We start from the raw sequence: 25,607 nt of genomic DNA on the forward strand, positions 1-25,607 counted from the left end.
AGATCTGATTCTATATGAAGGGATGATATCTAAAAAATAAATTAAAGAGTGAGAGAGGAATGTACTGGGAGAAAGAGAAAGGAACAGGTAGAATGGGGTAAATTATCTCACAAAAAAAGAGGCAAGAAAAAGCTTTTGCAGTGGAGGGGAAGAAGGGATAGATGAGGGGGAGTGAGTGAACCTTACTCTTATCAGAATTGGCTCAAAGAGGGGATAACATACACACTCAATTGGCTACAGAAGTCTATCTTACTTACCCTAAAGGAAAGTAGAAGGGCAAGGGGATAAGAGAATGGGGGGGGGGGATAGAAGGGAGGGCAAACTCAGGGAGGAGGGAGTCAGAAGCAAACTTGAGAAGAAACAGGGTGAAGGGAGGGGGAGAGAATAGAAATAAACAGGGGCATGAGGGATAAGATGTAGGGAAATACAGTTAGCAACAGTAACTGTGAAAAAAAATTTTAAAGTGAGTTTCTCTGATAAAGGCTTCATTTCTCAAACACATAGATAACTGAATCAATTTTATAAAATAAGAATCATTCCCCAGTTGATAAATGATCAAAAGATATGATCAGTTTTCAGATGAAGTAATCAAAGCTATCTGTAGCCATATGAAGAGACACTCTAACTCACTATTGATTGGAAAAATGCAGATTAAAATAATTCTGAGCTACTACCTTATACCTATTAGATTGGCTAATAGGACAGAACAGTAAATGACAAATACTGGAGGGAATGTGGGAAAAACGAGACTTTAATGCATTGCTGGTGGAGTTATGAACTGATTCAAACATTATGCAGAGCAATTTGGAACTATGCCCAAAGGGCTATAAAACCATGCATATCCTTTGACCTAGCAATACCACTACTAGATCTATATCCCAAAAGAGATTTTTTTTAAAAAGGAAAAGGGCCTATATATACAAAAATATTTATAGCAACTTTTTTCTGGAGTTTAAGAATTAGAAGTTGAGAGGGTGCACATCAGTTAGGGAATGGCTAAACAAGTTGTGGTATGTGATTATGATGGAATACCATTGGAGTATAAGAAATGAAGAGCAGGATGCTCTTAGAAAAACCTGCAAAGACTTGCATGGTGGACTGAAGTAAAGTGAAATATACTGTGTACAAAGTAATAGCAATATTGTAAGATGATCAGCTATGAATGCCTTGGCTACTCTCAGCAATACAATGATCCAAGACTGAAGGCCTTATGACAAAAAATGCTCTCTACCACCAGAGAAAGAACTGTTAGTGTCTGAGTACATATTGAAGCATATTTTTTTAACTTTTCTTTTGAGTTTTTTTCTATATTTTATTTCACAACATGACTATGGAAATGCATGACTACACATGTATAACCTATGTGGACGAGTTTGCCTTCTCAATGGAAGTGGGAAGTGGGGAGGGAGGAAGGGACAGAATTTAGAGCTCAAAATTTTAAAAACGAATGCTAATATCTGTCAGTCTTATGAACAAACTCTTCCCCAGATGCCAGTACAACCTCAGCACTTACTTGGTAGATCTCCCATTGCAACTGTCCCATGTGGCTTCTCAATGTAAGCTGCTGATGCCCCTACAGGCAATGTTCAGTCTAAAAAGGGTAGGTTGGAGGAGTGGGAGAAATGTCCCAGAATTCCTTCATCTCTGCCAAGAGGTAAGGAGCAGCTCTCATACCTGTTCTGACTAGCTTGGATGCAGTGTCCATAAGAACTCATCCTTAAGTTTCTCTCATGTACTATATTCAATTCGACTGATGGATGGTGGTGGTGGTGCTGAGTGGTGGTGTGTGTGTGAGAGGGTGTATTTGTATTTAGAGGCTGAGTACCAACCTCAGGCCCTCCGGCTTTTCCTTCCAGTCATGTGACTCCTTACTGCTCCTTTGCTTCCAGCCTCCTTTTATTGATCTCACACATGACACCCCGTTCAGCTTCTCACTACACTAGAGGAGAGGAGGTGAGAAAGTAGAGAGCAGGGGGGCAAAACTAATTTAAGCCTCCTCCCACCCATATTCCAAAATCCTGCTTAGTTTTAAAATCACCTTAAAAAAGCTTGGAATTTCCCTGCTGACTAATTTGATCTTGTAGTTCTCTAAAACAACCACAAGATGTCAATATTTAAAATTTTAAATCTCTTAGTTCTAAAAATGAATTCGATTAGAATTTTTTCTTTCTTTTTAAGCTTTTATTTAGAATTTTATTTTCCCCCAGTTACATGTAAAAACATGCATCCAAGCTAGTCAGAACAGGTATGAGAGCTGCTCCTTACCTCTTGGCAGAGATGAAGGAATTCTGGGACATTTCTCCCACTCCTCCAACCTACCCTTTTTAGACTGAACATTGCCTGTAGGGGCATCAGCAGCTTACATTGAGAAGCCACATGGGACAGTTGCAATGGGAGATCTACCAAGTAAGTGCTGAGGTTGTACTGGCATCTGGGGAAGAGTTTGTTCATAAGACTGACAGGTATTATTTTTATGCAACTAGGATGGTTCAGTTTGTTTTCACTGACTTTGAAATAAACTTTTCATCTTTGATCTTTGTGAGCTAGGTACTCCTAAGAGGTGTTGGTGATAGCAGGCTAGATGCTGTTAGATAGGAAGATTGAAAATTATCTGAATGGAGGTAGGAAGTCAGAGAAGCAAAAAACTGTACCTGGGCCCTTCAAAATTGACATGGTGTCTGGAGGTAGGAGATGGAATACAGGAACAACAAAGAGGCCCAGTTTGACTGGACCTGAGATTATAAGTGGAATAGTGAAATACGCTGAAAAAGGTAACCAGATTGGAGTCAGTCTTGAAAGATTCAAATTACAAACTGAGGGGCTTGTATTTTTACTCTAGAAATAACAAAGAACCAGAGAAAATTTTTAGGCAGGAAGGTGACAGTCAGATCTGTCTAGAAATCAATTTAGAAGAATTATTAAATTCATTGACATAAAAAACATTAAAGTCAGTTTAGAAATGTTCTTTTGGCTGCTGTGTAAAAGAACTGGAGAAGGGGCAGCCAGAGCCTGGAAGCCAGGAGTCTAACTGTAGTTGTTATAATAGTCAGGTGGCAACAAGAGGTCCCTGAACCAGAGTGGTGGTTGTGTGAGAGATGTAGTGGAGGAAGAACCTACAAAACTGATGGGAAGTGGAGGGTGAGGGAAAATGAACCTGCGTGTTAAGACACTGGTCAACACCCATCAGCAAACTCATGTGCATTCTCTTAATGCAGCTTCCATACTGGAACAAAACAAGGTGCTCACAAGTCATTGAAAAGTTAAACAGGAGGTTTGCTTTTCCCTAATACAACAAAGATACAATGGCAAGAATCTGCCCCACTCATCCTATGAAAACATGTCTGGTCAGCAGCTCAGGGTAAGATGACTTATGATCTTTGGAAACCCACTAAATCAGAGAGGCCAACTCCATGTGGGTGGGACATGGATGGATGGATTTCTCTCACATGACAATTATGTAGTTGCTCTCCAAGGAATGGTACTTAAGGTTCTTAGGTAATGTGCAAATCTTTTGGGTAGGTTAAGTCAAGGTGGGCAACAGAAATCTCTAGGCACCTCACCAATGTTTCAATTGTACAGTAGAGATCTGAAAAGGAAATCCTCTCCCCTCTCAAGCAGTTCAGCTACAGCAGTTTCTATTATACTGATATATCCTCAAAAGGTATTGGCAGAGATATTTTGAAAGGAGTTGTCAAATACAGTCTTATCAGGCAAAATTAAATCTTGAGATTCCTGTAACATTTCTGATTTCCATTATTAGTCAAGAATAACCAATTGGATATCTTCAAATAATATTTATTAACTATCTAGATGTATACAGCACAAGTGACAGTTAACTGAAAAGGTCATGGTTCCTGTCCACTAAGAGCTAACAGTCTAAAAAGAATCCATTCAAAGAAGAATGAAAATGTAGCCATCAATCCTTACCAACAAGTCTGACATTATAAATGCAGTAAACGCCCATATCATTCCACATAGCTTTCAAAGAGCTTTTATAGTTCATTTTAAAAAATCTATTTCCATAAGACAAAAAACGTAATTAATTTCATTAAAAAACAATTCTATGTGTTAAAAGCATAGGCCAGAGGAGAGAGTTTTTGTCCAATAGATTATGGTGCATCTGTGCTCACTGCTTGCTCTTCTGGAATGGTCTTCTCTGATGAAGGGTTGGGTCTGTCCAACATAATAGATGAATGGTCACTTGGATCCCCGGTACATAAAACCCAGTAGTTTAATGGTTTTTCAGATTTATGAGAGTCTAGGTGTGTGTGACAAGCAACTTCACATTCTTTTCCAAAATATGTTCTGAGGAAAGACAAGCAAAAGAACTACCTAGTCAAATAAAAAATAAGCTTGAACATTTCACAGTGAGTCAAAAGGAATGATTAGATATTACAGTAAGGTGCCATGGAGAGAGTTGGACTGGTGAGTGCCCACTCTGCCACTTACTGCCTTGGACAAGTCATTTCACTTATTTGAGCCTCTACCTTCTCATATCTAAAATGGGCATATTATTACTTATACTACCTGACATAAACAGAAGATCAAATCAGAAAATGTATGTAAAATGCTTTGGAAGCAGTAAAGCACTACATAAATGTGGGTTACTATTATACATTTGAAAGATAATATAGTCTAGTACTTCGAGGACCAGCCTTGGAAGTTGGAAGTCCTGTCTCTGAGGCATACTAGCTGTGAAACCACAGACAAGTGACAACCTCTCAGTGCCCTAGGTAACTTGCAAACATTATAAACTCATGACCTTGATGAAATCGCAGGTCTAGAACAAAAGAAAAAAATATTAGAAATTTGAGCTATTAACTCAAAAATCAATTCAACTCTGAATTCATTTGCATTATATAAGTAATATAGATATATGTATGTATGTGTGTATCTATCTATCTATATACATATGTATATATTTCTATAACATATATAGAAGTAAAAAGTTTTACAAGGTCCTAGATTCTCAGAGAGGTTTAAAATAACTGTTAGCACAGCAAGAAAAAAATTGGACATGATTGTGTCAGATCTCAGGGAATATCCTATGAGTGACAAAAAAATGTTCATTTCATCAAATTCTTGTGCAATGATATCCCATTATTAATGGATTTTTTATCATATCCCATTAATACACTATGATCATACTCCTAAAAGACCCTGACCAGCATAGTTTTGCAATGGTATCATCAGGATATCATATTCAAACCCCACCATAAAACTGTCAAAACCTGCTTGATCATCATTTAGCCCATCTTTCTGGGGGGAGAGGCAGCTAGGTGGTACAGTGGACAGAGCACCAGCCCTGGAGTCAGGAGGATCTGCGTTCAAATCCAGCCTCAGACACATAATACTTCTAGCTGTGTGACCCTGAGCAAGTCACCTAATTCCAATTGCCTCACTAAAAAAAAATCTTTCTGTCTTACTAACTGTTCCTTTGTTAAGTCATTTCCCCTAATGCTAGGTTTTCATTGAATTAATTACCAGTGTTAGGTGGGGTATACATGTATTTAATTCAAGCAACTCAACAAACATTTATTAATCCCTTGCTGTGTGCCAGGCCCAGTGCTAGATGTACTGGAGCCACCAAAACAGAAGAGTTGCTGGCCTCAAGGGGCTTATAGTCTACTTTTGTTTGTTACTCATTTTTCAACATCAGGAGTACCTTAGAGAGTATTTCCTGTTAGCTGCCAGTGCTTGGTTCGTATGGCAATGCTTGATAACGATCTTAGTATTTGCCTGGAAAAATAAAACAAAGTGTTATTTAAGTACTAATTAAAGAACCCTTGGTAAATCAGGCCCCTGTAGGACATTTATTGTTCTTAATTAACTATGTAAGTGAGGCCATAATAATTCAAACAATATTAATTGTGATACGTTGCAACTATCACAGCAATATTTCCATGTGCAAAAAGGATGTTAAAGTTTTATTACGGTTTTTTTTAGGAATTGGTATTTTTTTTTTTACTTTCAGGTAATTCTAGGCAATAGGAAAGAAAGCAGCATGGCATCTACATTCATAAGAGACCTCATTCCATCCCATCTTATCCAGTATATTGCCCTCTCTTCTTATCCATACTCTTTCATTGATCTTCACCATGTCTCTTTTTTTCTGGCTGCTTCCCTGCTGCCTACAAACATAGCTATGTCTTCTCCATCCTTATCCATCTATCCCCAGTATCATCCTATATCTTTCCTCTCTCTTTTGGTTAAACATCTTGAGAAGGCACAATTAGTGCCTCCGTCCACTTCCTCTCCCCTCACTCTCTCCTAATCCCTCTTAAGTTTAGCTTCCAGCCTCATCATTCAACGGAAACTGCTCTATCCTAGTTACCAAATGTTCTATGAAGTGCCAAATCCAATGGCCTTTTCTCAGTCCTCCTTCTTCTTGGCCTCTCTGCAGCCTTTGACACTGTTGATCACCCTCTTCTCTCTAGGTTTTTGGTTCACTGTTCTCTCCTGGTTCTCCTTCCATCTGACTCCTCTTTGCTGGATTTAGGTCAAGCCCACTAACTGTGAGCTTGTAGTGGCCAACAGTGGGTATCCTTCTATGCTATTTCACTTGGTGTTCTCATCAGCATCCCTAGATTTAATCCTCTCTATTCAGATGACTTGCAGATCTCTTTCTCCATCCCTAACCTCTCTCCTGACCTCCCTGTCTAGCATTTCCAATTACATATTGGACATCTCAAACCAAATGTCCTTCAGACATTTAAACTTAAAATCAGCATGTCCAAAACTGAACTCATTGCCTTTCCCATAAAACCCTCTTCTCTTCCTAACTTCCTTATTACTATTGAAAACATCGCCATCCTCCTAGTCACCCAGAATAACGACCTCGATGTTGGCCTTTACTCTTCACTCTGTCTCTCACTGCCCCCTCCCCCCGCTCCATCTCTTTTCTTATTTTGCAACATATCACATTCTCTCCTCTGACCTTACCACCACCCTGGTGCAGACCCTTAACCTCTCATGCCTAGACTTTTACAATAGCCCACCGGTTCGTTTTCAAGTCCCTCCTCACTCAAGTTCATCCTCCCAGCTGTCAAAGTGATAAGTACAAGTCTGACCCTGTCACCTCTCCATTTAGTAAATTGCAATGCCTCCCTATCACCTCTAGGATCAAATACAAAATCCTCTTTGTCTTTTTTTTTTTTTTAGGCAATTGGGGTTAAGTGACTTGCCCAGGGTCACACAGTTAGTAAGTGTCAAGCGTTTGGTCTGAGGTCAGATTTGAACTCAGGTCCTCCTGACTTCAGGGCCAGTGCTCTACCCACTGTGCCACCTCACTGCCCCTACCACCTAGTTGCCCCTGTTTGTCTTTTAAAGTCCTTCATAACCTGGCCCTCTCCTACCTTTCCAGTCTTCTTAGGCCTTTCTACCTTGCATGTATTCTATGATCCCGTGACACTGACTTCCTTGCTGCTCTTTACACAAGACACTGAATCTCCTGTGCGCTTTCACTGTGTGACCCCATGCTTGGAATTCTCTCCCTCTTGGCTCCTTAGCTATTCTGACTCCTTTCAGGTTCCAGCTGAAATCTCGCCTTCTACGAGAAGCCTTTCCTAATCTCCTTTAATGAATGCTGACGCCTACCCTTAAGATTATCTCCAATTTCTTCCTTCTATAACTTATTTGAATGTGGTTGTTTGCTTCTTCTGTCTCCCACTAGACTGAGCTCCTTGAAAGTAGGGACCGTTTTTTACCTTTCTTTGTATCCTCAGAAGCTTAGCACAGTACCTGACACACACAGGAGGCACTTAATAAATGCTTGTTGATCTGACTTGACTTGATAGAGTGATGAATTTGGAGTAAGTAAACCTGAGTTTAAATCCCTGTTCTAACACTTACTTACTGTCTGACCACAGATGCCATAAGACACACAATGTCTCTAAACTTCAGGCCACTCTCTAAGGCTTACTTATTGTGGAAGCATGTTAAAAACTTCCTTTTTAGCTGAACTGAAGATACGAAGAAGTAATATTTTCTCCAACCTAAAACCCTTTCAGATTCTTCCTTTAGGAAAGTGGGTCAAAAAAAAAAAGGCTAAAGTCCTAAGAAATACATTGTGAGTGGGAACCAAACTCCTAAACACAGTATTTCTTGTCTTATTGAGATTCCAGTCTTCGCCTTCCCCAGAAGCGATTGGTCAGTGACCTAGCCAAGGGAAGTGCCCTTCTGTTGTTCAGAAAGGACCCTTCCCTTCAGTGCTTGTGGAGAATGGTCTTGGAAGGAACTGAGTGGTGACTATTGTTCTGGAATGTTAACCCAAAACTTTATTCTAACCTATTGCTATTTCCCTCGTTTACTATTCTTACAAATGTTACTTCAAAGTATCTTGTGGCTGAGAGATGTCTAAGGGCATGAGGAAGAATCGGGTAAAGGAGAGGAGGAAGACTATACTAGTTTGGACATCTCTCTTTAAGATGTGGCTGGATTTAGAATAATGTAAAATTAATAAAAATTGTTTCTGACATTCTTGCATCTAAAACACAGAGTACAGTATTGCTATCTTTTTCTTCACTACTAAGTTATGGGCATGATAGATTCTTCCTATTATAGAAAAGGAACAATACACAGGCCCCAACTAAAGCGAACCCTAATATTAGAAAAGCTGAAGTAAACCAACTGGGCTAGACAATGTCTAAGCCACCTCCCTGAAAGTTCTATGACTGTGACTAAAAGGTGATATGGCAAAAGCTAAACAGGTCAGAATTGTTTCTTACTGCATTTATGCAAAGCACAAAGGTCAGTCAGGTCACAACATTAGAGATTAGGCTTGGTGCACAGAATTAGAAAAAATAAGTTTTATTTTCAGGAACTGCCCAAGACAAGATGGGGGTGTGTGTGTGTGCACACGCCTGTGGTTGAGGAGGGGAAAAGGGAAGGTTGGATCACATCATTTCATGTGAAAAAAATCTGGAAGTGTTAGAGTACCATAAATTCAAAACAAGCCACCAGCATTATGACATTATGTTAACATGATGACAACATCCGTAAGAGACAGGATGACATAGTGGATCAAGTCAAGAAGAACACGGTTCTGGCAGAATGAGCATCAACTCTAGCCAGAGGACCTGAGTTCAGACTCAGCTCTGCTACTTGCCACCTGTGTGACCTTGTGCAAGGCTCTGAGCTCCTTGAGCTTGATTCATCTGTAAAATGAGGGGACCAGACTAAGTGACCTCTGAGCCCCCACCCCTTCCAGCTCTAAATTTATAATTCTGTGACGTGGGTTCAATACCTGCCCTTATGGGTGCTAACTGTGCAAACCAGGGCAAGCTGCTCAGCCTCTTTAGACGGCTCTCTGTGTTGGCATGTAACAGAGATGTTCACAATCTGCATTGGCTGAGGGAGTTTTTAGACCCAAAAGTTCCTAAATTAATTCTTATCTGTTTTCATTACAGCAGATAATGAATGACCTTTACAATGGAAATACCAGAACAAAAATGACTAACACAAAGTTAATACCTAAAATAAATAAAAAGACAATGGAACACCTAGCTCTGGGAGCGAGCAGGGGACTATCTTTCTGCCTTTCTTTGTACCCCCAGCTCTGAGCACACTGCCTGGCATAGAGTTAGTCAGCAAGCATTTATTAAGCACCTACTATGGGGTAGATAATGAATGTGCTAAGTAAGCATTGAGGATACAAAGAATGGCAAAAACAGTTTCTGCCCCCCAAGAAATAAAGAGTTTTTTGGAATGGAATCTCTCTATTGTTACTTCTTGGGTTTTATTATTATCACATAGATATGCTGTTTATTTTTGTGAGTTTATTTTGACAAAACTTAAGGAAAACTAGAAAACCTCTGACAGAAATTAGACTTAGACAAACATGTTACATCATCTTCCACAGTACATTCTAACTGGATATGTAACCTCAGTATTAAAGACCATACTATTTAAAAATTAGAGAAGCACATCACATACCTCTCACAGATACAGCAAGGAGATTCTTAACCCAATAAGATATAAAGATGATTACAAACAATAAAAGAGATTACTTTGATTATGTGAAACCAAGAAAGTTCTGTACAGACAAAATTAATGCACCTATTATAAAGAGGGAAGTGGTTGAATGGGGAAAAACTTTTCCATCAAGTTTCTTTAATAAGGGTTTGTTATCTAAGATATATAAACAATTAATAAATACGCATAAGACTAATAGCCATTCCCAGTAGATAAGTGGTCAAAATAGCTCTCAAAAGAAGTATTGCAAAAGTATACACAACCACATAAAAGAATGTTCCAAATCACTAAATAGTAAAAGAAATACAAGTCAAAACAACCCTGAAGTTTTACCTCATACTGTGCAAATTGGCAAAATTCACCCCCAAAATGACAATAGTCAATGTTGTAGGGGTAGTGGAAGGATAGACACACTAATACATTGTTGGTAGAGCTGGGAAATGGTACAACTATTTTGGAAAGCAATTTAGAATTATGTAAATAAATTGACAAAAATGTTCATATTAGAGACTTTATTACTAGCCTATACCCCCAAAAGAACTATATATAAGAAGGAAATCCCCATATACACCAAAATATTTACAGCAGCACTTTTTTGTGACAGCAAAGAATTGCAAATAAATCAATGCCTATCAATTGGGGAACAGATACACAAATTGTGGTATAAGAATGTAAAGGAATATTATTTTATTACAAGAAATTAAGCATGTGATGAATAAAGAGAAAAATCTATAGGAACTGGAAAGATCCATATGAATTGATGCAAAGTGAAATAGAGCCAAGGAAATTACATATACAATAAATACAACGATATAAGTGGAAAGAACTATACACCAAAACTCAAAAGTGAACGTAATAAAATTTAAAAGATCAAGCTGAACTCAAATGAAAAGATATGAAAAGATATCATGAAACTACCCCCTCATGGAGGTGGGAGGTCAGCAGGTGTCACTTATTGCATGTTTTTAACACTTTTCCAACGTATCCATCAGTAGTGTTGATTTATTTTCCTCTTTAAAAATATCATTTGTTATGTGGGATGGCTCTTTGAGGAAGGGTAGGGGAAGTATATATGAAATAACCATGATGACGTAAGAAACAGAAGATTTATTTTTTAAATCATTGGTAACTATAGAGAGAGCAGTTTTGGATGAATGATGAAATTGGAAGCCAGATTATAGAGAGTTAAGAAGAGAGTAAGAGATGAAGAAGCAGAGACAACTTTGTAGCCACAGATTGCAGAGGTGATATGAGATGATATCAGGGATGGAAGGATCAAGTGAGATTTTGTGGAATGGGTGAGATATAGACATGTTGGAGGCAGTAGGGAAACAGTCAGTAGACACAACGAGATTAAAGACAGGTGAGAGAACTGGGATGACAGAAGGAGCAATCTGCAAGAAGAGATGGGATACAATAGATGGGATAGCTTGTGCAATTAGAGGATTTTGACTTGGCCAGAAGTATGGCCATCACTTCATGTGAGACAGGGGTAAAGAAGGCAATAGTGATAGAAGATATCTGGGTGATAAACATGTGATGAGGAACATTGGGGTGAATCTACTAAGATGAATTTCAATAGGGGTATTGAACATGAGTATAAAAAATACCCCTTCTCAGGTACAATTTGAGGAAAGCACGGTTAGACAGCAATTGTTCTGCAAAAGATACGGCAGCTTTAGTGGGCTGCAAACTTAATATGAGTCAACAGTGGGAGGTGATAGCCAAAAATGCCACTATAAGCCCGAGCTATATTAAGAGGGGCAAAACTTCTAGAAATAAGGAGATGATGGTCCCATTGTCCTCTGCCCTCATCAGGCTCCTCATCTGGAGCACTGTGTTCAGTTTTGGGGAATCTCAAGTTAAGAACAATATAAGCTGGAGAATGTACAGAAAAGGGCAATTGGGATAGTGAAGGGCCTTGAGTCCGTATCATAAAAGATGCAGTTGAAGGAACTGAGCATGTATAGTCGAAAGGAGAAAAACTCTGCAAGGGCATAATAACTCTCTTCAAGTATCTGAAAGACTGATATGGGAAGGATGGATTAGACAGTCTGCTTGACTCTAGAGAAAGAAACAGGAGGCATAGGTAGAAACTGAAAGAGGCAAATTTCAGCTTGACATCAGGGGGAAAAAAATCTTCCTAATAGTCAGAGATGCCCCTAAGTGGAATGTGTTATCTCAGGAGATGATAGTTTTGCTCTGATTAGAGGTCTTCAAGTGAAGGTGGGACAACTGCTTCTCCGGTATATTACAACGGGGATTCTATTTGTGCATGAGCTAGAGTAGATGGCTGCCAAGGGTCCTCCTAACTCTCAAATTTTTTGATTCTGGGAAATCACAGTTCCATGCCACTACTACCACCCTCCTGGGAGAAAAAATAAAAGTCATTCTTACAGGAACTGGAAAGCCTTCATATTCAATGCGCAGCTGAGGATCAAAATAAGTAGCTTGCCAGAAAGTCAAATAGGTGAATTCATCTGTTAGGTAAACATCCTGAAGCCAAGACTTCTTCGCTGACTTCATCATTGTCTTATGGTCACTTCCTAAATATAACTGAAAAAGAACAGAGAGAAAGTGGAGTGAGAGTCAAGGTATAATGATTCTAGACTGTAAGCTCTTTGGGGGTAAAGACCATGTTACTTCTCTTCAGTCATTCCTTGTCGTGTTATGAACATATCAAGCTTACAACAAATGCTGTTGAACAAATGAATAATACGTCTCTAGCCAATCTATCTGCCGCCTGCTTTTCTGATCAGGTGGCCATGCTGATTGTTTGAAGCTATCCTTCATGGTATCTTTGTTCTAGCACTAGAAGGGACCTCAGAGGCCATCTAGCCCAAATCCTTCATATCACAGATGAGAAAATTGAAGACTGGGAATGTTAAGTGACTCACCCAAGGGTCACACAGGTGAGAAGCATCAGAGGTGGTACTGGAACCCAAACCCTCTGATTCTAAACCTGTCTTCTTTCCAATATGCCATTCTACCTTCAAAGTACCTTTAAAGAAATTCATATCTTCTGTACTTACAGATTTCCCACTTCATCTCACTAGTAAATAATTCCAATCATTATCTGGCTGTTATTCCTGACCACCACCACTCCCCAATATATACAAATACATCATGCTGAGCATTAGCCTAGTTCTATTTGACTGGGAACAAGCAGGATGAATTACTTCCATCAAAGACTTCATCCCTGGGGCAGCTACATGGCCCAGTGGATAGAGCACTGGTCCTGAAGTCAGGAGGATCTGAGTTCAAATCTAGTCTCAGACCAAACACTTGACACTTACTAGCTGTGTGACACTGGACAAATCACTTAAGCCCAATTGCCTAACAAACAAAAACAAAAAACCTCATCCCTGGTGATGTTGATGTGATGTTTCAGTATGGCAGACAGCATACCTAGGGTAGGTCTACACATAGGGTGGACATTACCAATTGCTCAGGAAGATATGATCACACTGGAGTCATAACATGACAGCTTTCTGTGTCAGGGAATGTAGATCTTAATCAAATCTCCTCAATTCAATTGAATAGACCTTTATGCTTACTGCACATGTGTAAGGCATTCTGCAGAATTCTGGGGATGCAAAGATTACAAAACAACAACAACAACAACAACAACATTGTGCCTGTCCTCAAAGAGATTATAGGTTTCTAGGGTGGTACAACACACACACACACACACAGAGATATTGAGCAGTAGAAAGGGCAGTCTTTGAACCTGGGTGGGCCAGGGTGGTCAGGAAGCCTGTTGGCAAGACACCAGTCCATGAGTCCTTATTGATTATGGGGAAGTTAATTTAATTACCCTCCTTGATAAGCAATGACAACTCTGCCCTAAATCTCAGCCAAACTAGTTTCAAACACTGGCTTTCAGAAACAATTGCCCCAATTATCTGAACAAGTGGAGTCTGGGAAGGCACAAACTCACATATATATGTCTTCCATAAGACATATATATGGCTCCTTCCCTACTCTACAAGAGACAAATAAAAGAACTGGAATTTGTTTAGTGTTTCATTTTACAAACTGTTTTTTCCCACAAAACCCTCTGATAATGCTATGATTGCCCCTCATTTTAAAGATGAAGAAACAAGCTCAGAGAGTCTAAGTGATTTGCTCACAGTCACACAATTTGTAATTTGGGAAGGCTGTGACTCCAACTCAAGTCTTATGACTCCAAATGCAATGTTCTTTCCATTATGCCACATTGCCTCTAAATAAATAGGTCTTTCTCCAATGCAGTTTTAAGGGTACATTATTGTATTTTACAAAGCTAGAAGAGAAAGATGAACAGAATGTATTTAAGCTAATGTCAAAATGTATTGAGGCCACTAATAGAACTTTTAATTCGCTGTTTGGTTTTCTGTTCATTAGGCCATTCTAAAATACTGATTCTGTATCAGTATTTCACATCCCTTCACTACATCCATGATCTTATCAAGGGGGACACTGCTTCCAAATGAATAGCTAGGAAAAAAATCCACATTGTCCATCCCATGAGACTCTCACCAATATTCTTTTGTAAATCCTTTCAACATACTTCAGATCTTTCTCTAGGTCTCTTGAAGTTATATGGGGACTTGGGAATTAACAGAATAAACCTAAGCATACATTCTGATTACATACCATCTTATCATCAAAGCCAGCTGTTGTTGCAAGACCAAAATTCTGCCCATATCTTATAGGTTCACCCAGTGCATTTCCATCTAAGCTATCAAAAAAGAGAGAACAAAATGTTAGCTTTTGTATTTGATTTTACATCTCCATAAATATATATGTCTGTGTCCGTCTTTACTCATCTTTAATATATGACACAAGCTGTAACCTAGGATACCCCTGAATATAGGATAGCTAGGATATTACTGCCCTTGAAATGAGATCCCTTTGAATTTCAAAAATATACCTACTGTGTGACAAGTCACCCTGTTTGCCTCAGTTCTTCATCTGTAAAATAAGCTGGAGAAGGAAATGACAAACCATTCCCATATCTTTGTCAAGAAAACCCCAAATGGGGTCCAAAAAATCAGACACACCTGAAAAAAACTGAAATAAATTTATACTGAAAAACTATATAAAATTACCATCATTTTAAGTGACTTTCCCACGCTTATACAGTAAACAGAAGAGGAATTCAAACTCAGGTCCTCTTAATTCCAAAACCAACACTTTTTATTGCACCATACACTACCTTCTTCTATAGTAAAGTATTACTATCAAAGTTCAACTTGGAGAATACATTCTACCATAAAGAAATTAAGTAAATGTTATAGTAATTGGATTCTGTATGAAGGTTCCTGTACTTAACACACACCTCAATTAAGGATTAAGCCTATCTGGCCAGGTATACCGAGCAGCTCACTTCCATCCTAATTTACCTAGGCAATTCCTATAACTATTAACACATTAGAGGCAAGAATGAGAATCATGCATTAGGGAATGAATAGATGTCCAGTCTGGCTGAACTGGAGGACTGAAGCTTGATCCTAAGTAGCCTGTTTATAATGTTGGGCTAACAGCTTTGGCCTTAATCCTTTCTTTTCTTTTTTTTTCTTTTTTTGTCTGGACCTGTGATTTCATTAGTGTAGGGACCTCCAAATGAAGAAAATTCTTCTATCTAGGCAAATACATAGCTTTCCATAATGTATGGTCCTAGAGAGTTGCCTGGGAGAAATCATAGATCGTAAATATCAGGCCATAAATTCAAATCCAGATCATTGGAGTCCAAATTTAGTGTTCTTTCTGTTGTATTATGCCAGTCTTGAAAGGCTATAATAGAAGGAACAGAGATGGCAGTGTCTGGGCCCTTATGCTATATTAACTTTCATTTGGGGTTCTTCTATAAATCTGGTCTTCCTTTGTTTCATATAGTCTCTCTGTCTATCTAAATTGTAAGCTCTTTGGAAAAAGGAATCATAGTTTTGTTGGCTCTCCATCTTGCTGTGCAATTAGGTACACAAAGTACACTCACTGACTAATCAATCATTATGAAAGAGGCTTTTGTGGGGAAGCCAAGGCATGAGTGGCAAAGTAGAGGATGAAGTAAAAAAATAGATGAGTATCAAGAAAATGTCAGCTTTTGTAATTGCAGAATCACTGGGTCATGCTTTGTCCTTTGATCCCCCTCTCCTGGGAGATCCTGGAAAATGCTAAGTCCTTGATGCTTTATTGTCAAGTTAATGCACTGTAGATGCAAAATGAAACACGTATTTTCAAACAGAAAAAGTACAACACAAATTTGTTTTGTTTGACTCTTATTCGGGGAAAAAGAAAGAAGAAAGTCATGATAGTGATGCAAATAAAGAAAGAAAATGGCATCAATGAAACATTTAAAAATACATAGAAGAGAGAAGAAAGAAGCTCAGAAGGAAATAGACAAGCCGAGCAGTGTTGCAACTACTCTGATAAATTTAATAATTATTTTTAAACCAACTTTATGTAATAGATTCATGGTTTTAAATACAATCCTCTTTTTCTGGGCTTTGAATTTGGAAGTGTTCATGTTTATTGATGTTGTTTTAGTTTGCAATAATTTTTTGATGTTAAATCCTATAATACCAATACTTATTACTAAAAGAAGGAATGCTAGAGAAATGGTTCTTCTGCCTCGTGGACTGTCATAATGGAGGCAAATGAGGTCACTCTTTAAATTTTTTTTCATTCATTTTGAACGTAAATACAAAAAGACACACAAAAAAGAACATTTCCACGTACAAAGCATAACATAAAAAGGATTCAATGTAAAAACATGAATTTTCATTTCACAATTTATTTTTTCTATTACATAATAAATATCACTCATCATGACTACTCTGATTTTTTGTGCTTCCTTCTAAGTTTTCTTTTATTCTCCAATGTACACTTTTTATTTTTTTCTCCCTCTTTGTCCACCCCACTCTAGAGAAGGCTACCATTAGACACAAATATGTATGTAGGTATAAAACCATACTACATACTTCTATTTATCAGTTCTTTCTCTGGAGTTCCTTCTCTTCCTTTGTAGATTATTTGAGTATTTATGATACTCAAGATGAATGAGTCATTCAAAGTTGTTCTTATGACAATATTTCTGTTACTGTGTATAGCATTCTCTTGGTTCTGTTCATTTCACTTTTCATTATTTCATTTAAGTCTTTCCATGTTTTTCTAAAATCAACCAGCTCATCATTTCTTATAGCATAGTGGTATTCCATCACAATCATATACCACAACTTGCTTAGCTATTCTCCAATTAAAGGGCATTCTGTCAGTTTCCAGTTCTTCACCACCATTAAAACATCTAAGTTCTTTTCCTTTTTCCCTAATCATCTTGAGAAACAAACCTAATAGTGGTAGTGCTGGGTCAAAGGGTATATACAGTTTTGTAACTCTTTGTGCATAATTCCAGATTGCTATCCAAAATGGCTGGATCAGTATACAGTTCCTCCAACAATGAATTAGTGTCGCAATTTTTTCACATCCCCTCCAACATTTGTCATTTTCCCTTTTTATCATTTTAGCCAATCTAATAAGTGTAATATGATATCTCAAAGTTAATTTAATTTGTGTTTCTTTAACCAATAGTGATTAAGAATATGTTTTATGTGACTATATACAGTTTTGATTTCATCACAAAATTTCTGATTCATATCCTCTGACCATTCATCAATTGGGAAATGACTCATATTCTTATAAATTAGACAAAGTTCTCTATATATTTGAAAAATGAGACCTTTATCTGAAACACTATCTATAAATTTTCTGCTTTCTTTTTAATCTCGACTACATTGATTTTATTTGAAAAAAAACCTTTTTAATTTAATCAAAATTACCCATTTTATGCCTCAGAATGTTCTCTATCTCTTATTTATTCATAAATTATTCTCCTATTTTTAAGCCTGATAGGTAATATGTTCCATGCTCTTCTAATTTCTTTGTAATATTTCCTTTTTTATTTAGGTCATGTAACCATTTTGACCTGTCTTGGTAAATGGTGTAAGATATTGGTCTATGTCCAATTTCTGCCAGACTGCTTTCCAGCTTTCCCAACAATTTTTTACCAAATAACAAATTCTTATCCCAAAAACTTAAATCTTTACATTTGTCAAACATAAATTATTATATTCATTTACTACTATGTATTATATATCTCATCTGTTCCACTGATCTACTTTTCTATTTCTTAGCCAGTCCCAGATAGTTTTGATAATTACTGCCTTATAATATAGTTTAAGATCTGGTACTGCTAAATCACCTTCTTTTACATTTTTTTTTCATTTATTTTTTAAATTCTTGACCTTTTGTTCTTCCAAATGAATTTCGTTATTATTTTTCCTAACGCAATAATAAATATTTTTTGCAATCTAATTGAGATGGCATTGAATTAAATAGATTAACTTAGGTAGAATTGTCATTTTTATTATATTGGCTCTGCCTACCCAAGAACAATTAATATTTCTTCAATTATTTAAATCTGACTTTGTTTAAAAATGTTTTATGATTGTGTTCATATTGTTCTTGGGTTTGTTTTGGCAAGCATACATGCAGGTATTTTATACTGTCTACAATTATTTTAAATGGGGTATCTCTTACTATCTCTTCTTGCAAGGTTTTGTTGGTGATATGTAGAAATGCTGATGATTTATTTGGGTTTATTTTACATCCTGCTGCTTTGCTAAAATAACTTATTATTTAAACTAGCTTTTTAGTTGAATCTTTAGGATTTTCCAAGTATATCATCATATCATCTGCAAAAAGAGATAGCTTTATTACAAATGAGGTCACTTTGAAGGAACTCTCATTTATCAACTGAAGAGAAGTTGCTCCATGTCCCCTGCTTCCTTCCACATACTAGCAAAGTTATTCTAAAAATTAGCAGAGCACAGGGACAAATAAACAAAATTGTTATATCCTCAAGACAGCTCCCTCACCTACACAAAGAACAAGAACTGGGGTTTGTAGGTCCAAAGCAGAAGTTCTTAACCTTTTTGTCTCACAGATGCCTTTGGTAATCCATTGAAGCCTATGGACCCCTTCTCAGAACAATGCAGTTTTTTTAATGCATAAAATAAAATACATAAAAATTTTGAAAGAAGTCAATTATGTTGAAATAGAATTATCAAAAAAAAATTTTTTTAAAGTCATGGACTTCAGGTTAAGAACTCCTGGTAAAGCATGGGAATTAAGACTAGTTTGGCCAGTGTATACAAATTAAATCTAAATAGGGTAAAAGGGTATTTGTAAATGGCTGTAAGGGTTGCTTGAATTTGCCATTTTCCACTGCCATTGCCTCAATGGCCATATGCATCATGTTACTGTTTTTAAAAGCACTTGTCTTCTCTTGCCTCCAGACCTTCTTCACCCAACTCTTAAGCAGCTCTCAGCTCTGCTCCTACTTTCATTTACCCAAATAGTCATTTGTTGAAGTGGCAGATACTTCCAAATGGGCCACTGGAGCTATACCTTTCCAAGAATAAGGGTCCCAGAATCTGTTCCATGTACTATCTACTTTCACCATCTAATCAATGAACTATGATATTTTGGACTGAGTGCTTAGGAATCAGATCCACCTTTGAAAAACAAGGATACCGGCTAGAAGGCATACAAAATCCAAATGACATTTAATAACAAAAATGTTTTACATGTTCATATTTCCCATTATCTTTAATCAAAGTCACTTCCACCCTTTAGAACATCCTTAGGATACAACTTAAAATTGTATGCTTATTTCCAAGATAAAGTAATAAAGTGTTTCTACCTTAAAATGATAAATGTGTTTCTGCCAATTGGGCTTACACCAGGCATAGCAGTCACTTCACAGGGCACCTCTATGTCATTACTTATGTGTGCTTTCATTTCTTCTGGAGTCACTGACAATGCTAGTCTGCCAAATACAACTTGGCCACCATGAGGATCTTCACAGTCAGGATTAATAACTAATACTTTATCTCCATAATGAATAAATCCATCTTCGGTAATAGAAAGCTTTGTCTATAATATTAAAAAAGCAAGAGAAATAAAACCCCAAACCACCACTAGCAAAAACATCTAACATTAAAAAAATATACTATATTTCTAGCATGCCCGACTTCCATAGTTCCCCCCCTTTCCCTTCCAACAATGCTGCCAGGCCTGGGACACAATATCTCCAAGGAGCTGCCTAGTAACTAAGAGCCAAGACAAGACCTTGAAACTTCTACTCACCTGCCTTCATCAGCAGAGCTCCTCCTAGACACCAATATTCTGTCTAGGATAACTCTTCAGTCAGTGGTTGGCATACTCTTGCCTCTTCCTACTCTCCTTATCTCAGCAGACTGAGAAACCGTGATTGCCAAAGAACTAATTTCCTTCTCTGACCCCTATTACCTCGTTTTCATTCACTCTTCTTGGTCCTTTCAATCTTAGTGCCTTCTCACTGAGATTATGTCTAATTTATCCTGTATATATCTTGTTGTACATAGTTGTTTGCATGATGCCTCCCCCATTAGACTATGAACTCCTAAAGAACAAGGACTATGTTTTTGTTTTGTTTTAGACTTTTTAAAAACTTTCTTTGTATCCCCAAAGCTTAGCATAGCGCCTGGCACATAATAGGTACTTAATAAACGCTTGTCAACAAAACTTGACTTGACCTTAATCCTCCCTCTCCCCCTCGCTAATGATGTCTTATTCTAGATCTGCCCACCCTTTCCACTGCACCCTCTGGAACTCTATAATTAACAACCTTCTTTCAATTTAGACCTCTTCTTTTCAGGCTCCTTTCATTGTCTACCACTCACAGAGAACTGGTTACCCATGGATAACATTGTATCCTTGGCCATCCTTTCTAGTACTAGTTGTATCTTCTATCATACCCCACCCCAACTCACTGGTTCCAGGTGGGAAGTCTGAATATTCCTTGTTCCTCATTGCCGCTTACAGAGTTTCTTTCCATTGCCATCACTCAGCAACTCTCCTCCTTGGAGGAATCACTCTTTCCAAATTTTGATTCAATCCAGAATTTGGTAGCTGCAATCTACTGACCCCTAGGACACTTTCCTTCTTTTTTCAATGAGCTCAGTGCTTAACTCACAGTTTCCCTACCTCTCCTAATCCCTACCCCCATGAGACTTCGACATGTTGTTCAAATTCCCTCAATTTTCCCAAACTTCCTAGTTCCTCAATCTATTCACATTCTTGATCTTGTCTTCACCCACTAGTGTTCCACTTATATGTTAAAGAATTTCAAAATTCTTCCATTGGACCATAATCATTTATCATTCCCTCTCTCTTTTGACCTTACACTACTCCCAAAACTATTCTTCATTCTTACAATGACCTCTAGACCCTAAGACTCCTCAGTTCTTTCTCAGGCTATCACTTGGCTCTAGCTGCATTCTTTCCGCCAAAAATCTTAATGAACCAGTTCCACTTTATACTATCCTCAATTCTTGAATCCTTTGCTTCCTTGTCCTATCATCAATCAGACCTTGCCAAGTACCAGCTCTAGATTATTCCCAACATCTGCCTCTTTTATTCCTGTTCATGTGCTGTTGAACAGAGCTAGAGAAAGCAACTCCAATAACTAGATGCACTACCAATTTATGTTATTGAATCTCAACTGGACATTCACTGCAGCAAGGCAATTCTATTCCTTCCTAACCAATTCTCTATCACAGCAGTTGTTTCAAACTTTCTTCTCTCCTCACGAGGCCCACAATTCAGACTCCCTCATCCTCTTAGCTGAGGACCTCACCTCATGTTTTATAGAGAAAATCAAGACCATTCACCAAGACCTTCCCAAACTCATATTCACCTTATCTCAGATCTCTCTGACATTATTTCTCACTATCTTCTTTGCTCTCTCATAAAAAGGTGGCCCTTCTCCTTAATAAAGCCAACCCTTCTACATAAGTTCTTAATAACATCTATGATCCTTCCATTTTTTTCTCCCTATCTACTGGTTCCTTCCTTGCTGCCTACAGACATGCCCAAATCCTTGTCTTCCTTAAAAAAAAAACTTCCCTAGATCCTACCATCCCCTCTAATATGATCTTGTATCTCTCCTCTCTTTTATGATTAATCTTCTAAAAGAAAATCACACACATATACACATATATGGAACTGAGTCAAATTTGTAAGAATAAGAACCATTCCTCAGTTGATAAATAGTCAAACTGTGAAGAATAGGTAGTTTTCAAAGGAAGAAATTCAAGTTATCAATAGCTACATGAGAAAACACTCTAGGGGCAGCTAGGTGGCACAGTGGATAGAGCACTGGCCCTGAATTCAGGAGTACCTGAGTTCAAATCCACACATAACACTTACTAGCTGTGTGACCTTGGGCAAGTCACTTAACCCCATTGCCTGGCCAAAAAAAAAGAAAGAAAACACTCTAATAATTAGATGAATGCAAAATAAAACAACTCTGAGGTACCACCTCATATCCATCATTTTGGGGTGATCTAGACGAAATGATAAGAAGGAGTCCCAGTAAAGAATAGTCCCAGGAGAAGGCTATATTCTGTAATGGGATATGAAGACCTTAGAGTGCATCTGATTTACAGAGAGTTTGTACACAAGATCAATTCCTCTAAGAGATTTTTGTGCCTCCATGGGTGGCAACCTGCCTAAGGAGAAAGGAAATCAGAGCACCTGAAGGCACCTAGCATTAGAAGGATGTGGGAGAGCATAGACTCAGAGAGGAGATTGCATATCAAATGGAGAAAAACATATGGGGGAGGAATGGACAAGGAGTAAAATTGTACCACAGGATTTGGAATACAGGGTAATTTCTTCCATGGAGCAATTGTTTCTAACCTTATTACTTTCCTCAGGGAAGTGATACTTCTAAGAGGAAGACACAAGAGGAAAAAGAAGGGGATGAAGGTCCAAAATCTACAAGGTAATAAAATAAACTGGTTAGAAGAATGGATTCAGATTCAATACTTCAAAAGCTATAACCCCATGAGGAACACAATGATTAAATAAGGAATGAATAAGAATAAAGACCTAGAATCAAAAAACTTTTTTAAAAAGTAAGCTCCTCAAGAGCAAGGCTTGCCTCATTTTTGTCTTTGCATTATCAGAACCTGGCATAGTGCTTTGCCTGGCACATTGAAGCCACTTAAATGTGTGCTGACAGATTGACTGATTGATAGAAAACATGGTACAATGTGTTTGGTCACCTCTGTTCTTATCAATTCATTCTCATTCATTCAGAGGCATTATTGGTCAGCCTGTTGAGAGCTTACATCCTCCAGTTCTGGGATCATTATTTGCATTTCCATCTGAACAATTACAGTACTGGCTGAAATATTATTGTAATACAAGTTAAAATGTATGAAATCATGCAATAACAACAAAGTAAAATAATAACCTTTGCTTTCTTCCAAACATAAAAAGATATAATAGAATTTAAAATTACCTGTTTTAAGAGATTTGCAATAAGTATTCTATTTCTCTGTATAAGGAGCTGCCCTTTATCTCTTTTTTCCAAAAAATCTTTCATCATTTCCTGGTTAAATAAAAGAGGAAAAGGTGGGGACAGCAAAAGAAAATTTAATTTAAAGAACTTAACAGTATTTACAAGTGTTACTGTTTTTAGAGATTTTACTTGGACAGTGACTGTGACAAGTAGAAAGTGATTGATTTTTACTAATTAACCTACATATAGTAAGTTCTTAATAAATACTTGTCAATTGAGGGATTGACTGACTGATCCATTTTTAGATTGGGCAATATCTGGCATCATTTTAGGCTCTATTTTTTTTTCCAAAAAATTTGTTTAATTAATTTTTAAATTAAATTTATCGAGCTACCTTCCCATTGTTCACTGCACTTTTTTAAGATGAATATTTCTTTTGTGATATGAATTATATCACACTGTATTTACATAAGACTTCATAATTTTCAAGTTTCAAATATTTAAGTTCTTCTATATACCAAATCTATTTTAAGAAAAATTGAGGCTGCTTGTTGGCACAATGGATGGAGCACTGGATTTAGAGTCAGAAAGACCAGAGTTCAAATTTAACCTCACACATTTACCAGCTGTGTGACCCTGGGCAAGTCATTTAACCTCTGGTTGTATCAATTAACTCAACTGTAAAAAGTAGATAATGATAGCATCTCCCTCGTTCTAAGTTGCTTAGTGTTTAGGGCAGTATTTGACACATAGTAGCGCTGCATAAATAAGTGTTACCTAGCCTCAAAACCAGGAAAAGCCGATTTCAAGCTCCAGCTATTTTCCCTGGGCAAATAACAATGCACTGAGTAGAGAGGATCTGAGTAAGTTGGTGGGTGATCAGTATGACGAGTATAGAACCGATCTGACAGAAAAGATCTGTTCTGGGGAGGGGGAGTCATAAAGAAATGTGTTTGGAGATCAGTAGGAAGAAAGAAGGGGGGCTGTCAGTGGAAGACCACTTGGGAGAAACTGAGAGATTCTGAGGGAAATCAGCATAGGAGGTCTGAGGAAGGACTGAGCATCAATGAAAGACTGGAGTGGGAGTGAAGGGAGGAAGGAATGAGTCGGAGGGAGCTAGAGACCAATAGGGGAAATGAAGATCATTGTCAAGATGCTGGGGCGGGGGAAGACTGGAAGATAGGTTGGAGGAGCGGGGCCTGTAGGAGATCGGTTTGTAAGAACTGAGAGGTGAAAGAGGAGGCGGGTGGCGAAGGGGAAAGAGAGAATTCTCCGTGGCACATCAGTTCGAACACGATGCGGGGGGAAGCCAGCAACACCCCCCACGGCCGATACCTCCTCCAGGAAGATGTCTTCGTTCCAGTTGCCCATCCGCACGCAGGTTCGGTAGTTCTTTCGTGCCATCTCCGCCCTCCAACTGTTTCTACAATTGGTTTACTGGCCCCTCTGTTAGCGTTTCCCGTCGCCATGGAGACCTAGGATCCATGGGATTGGTCAGCATCAGCGGCATTGCTGACCAATGAATAAAAGATGCGGCCATTTCTCAAGCCATTTCTGGTTCTCCAATGGAGCCAGATAAGGAGAGGAGGGGCCAGACCCAGCGGCTTGGGAAAGCTGAAGCTGGTTTTACCGGGTGGGAAGAAATGAATTTGCCCACCTTCCTGGACTGCGTTTTGCAAAAACAGTCCAGCTGAGACCTTTCCCGGAGGTCAGCAGCTCGTTAATTGCAGGATTGCAGATTCTTATTTGCACTGCAACAACATAAGCAAATTTAGTAAATTAAAAAGGAAAAATAGAATAAGTAGTAATATTTGGAATCCCGTTAGAGGCTACAGCTTTAAGTTTAACAAAATTGAGTTGTTTTAAAACCCAAAGCAGGAAGGTTTTTCTTGAGTTTGGGGTATATATTGATTTAGGGTCTAGGGTTTTGTTGGGTTTGGGTTTGGGGGTGCGTTGTTTTTTGTTTTTTTCTTTTTGTCTTTTGGTTTGTTTTGGTTTGCTTCTAAAGTGTACTCTTATCTTGAGAGCACAAAGAAAAAAATGTGAACATACAGCTCCACTTTGTGGAGGAGTGAGGAAAATAGATTTTGTTTAAACGTTGAGCTGTTTTCATATCAGAACTGTATTTATAAGTCTTTATAAGATTCGGTTCCTTCCCCCAAAATTTCTCTGGCTTAAAACCAAAGGAACAATATATGTTTTGCAAGAGTTGGCATAATACATTGAATATCAAATATTTATT

General features: G+C 37.9%; 1 protein-coding gene across 1 annotated transcript; it reads right to left on the minus strand.

Annotated features, from left to right (window-relative positions):
* Positions 1-3,779: 3,779 nt before the first annotated feature.
* CFAP161 (cilia and flagella associated protein 161) lies at positions 3,780-24,801 on the minus strand. Its single transcript, XM_020965954.1, has 7 exons — positions 24,701-24,801; positions 23,366-23,455; positions 19,718-19,950; positions 14,611-14,695; positions 12,370-12,528; positions 5,666-5,739; positions 3,780-4,305 (listed from the first exon to the last, which is right to left on the minus strand). The coding sequence occupies exons 1-7, from the start codon at positions 24,767-24,769 to the stop codon at positions 4,110-4,112; spliced, it is 906 nt and encodes a 301-aa protein (XP_020821613.1). The 5' UTR covers positions 24,770-24,801; the 3' UTR covers positions 3,780-4,109.
* Between the last annotated feature and the right edge of the window lie 806 nt (positions 24,802-25,607).

This window comes from Phascolarctos cinereus, unplaced genomic scaffold, assembly GCF_003287225.1.
Source record: "Phascolarctos cinereus isolate Bilbo 61053 unplaced genomic scaffold, phaCin_HiC Scaffold_3;HRSCAF=262, whole genome shotgun sequence".
NCBI lineage: Eukaryota > Metazoa > Chordata > Mammalia > Diprotodontia > Phascolarctidae > Phascolarctos > Phascolarctos cinereus.

Coding starts and splice junctions, on each gene's coding strand:
- CFAP161 (XM_020965954.1), bottom strand. CDS start 24,769: ATGGCACGAAAGAACTACCGAACCTGCGTGCGGATGGGCAACTGGAAC. Junction 14,696..19,717: donor AACACATTTATCATTTTAAG/GTAGAAACACTT, acceptor CTTTTTTGATAG/CTTAGATGGAAATGCACTGG. Junction 12,529..14,610: donor CTGGCTTTGATGATAAGATG/GTATGTAATCAG, acceptor GTTCTTTTTCAG/TTATATTTAGGAAGTGACCA.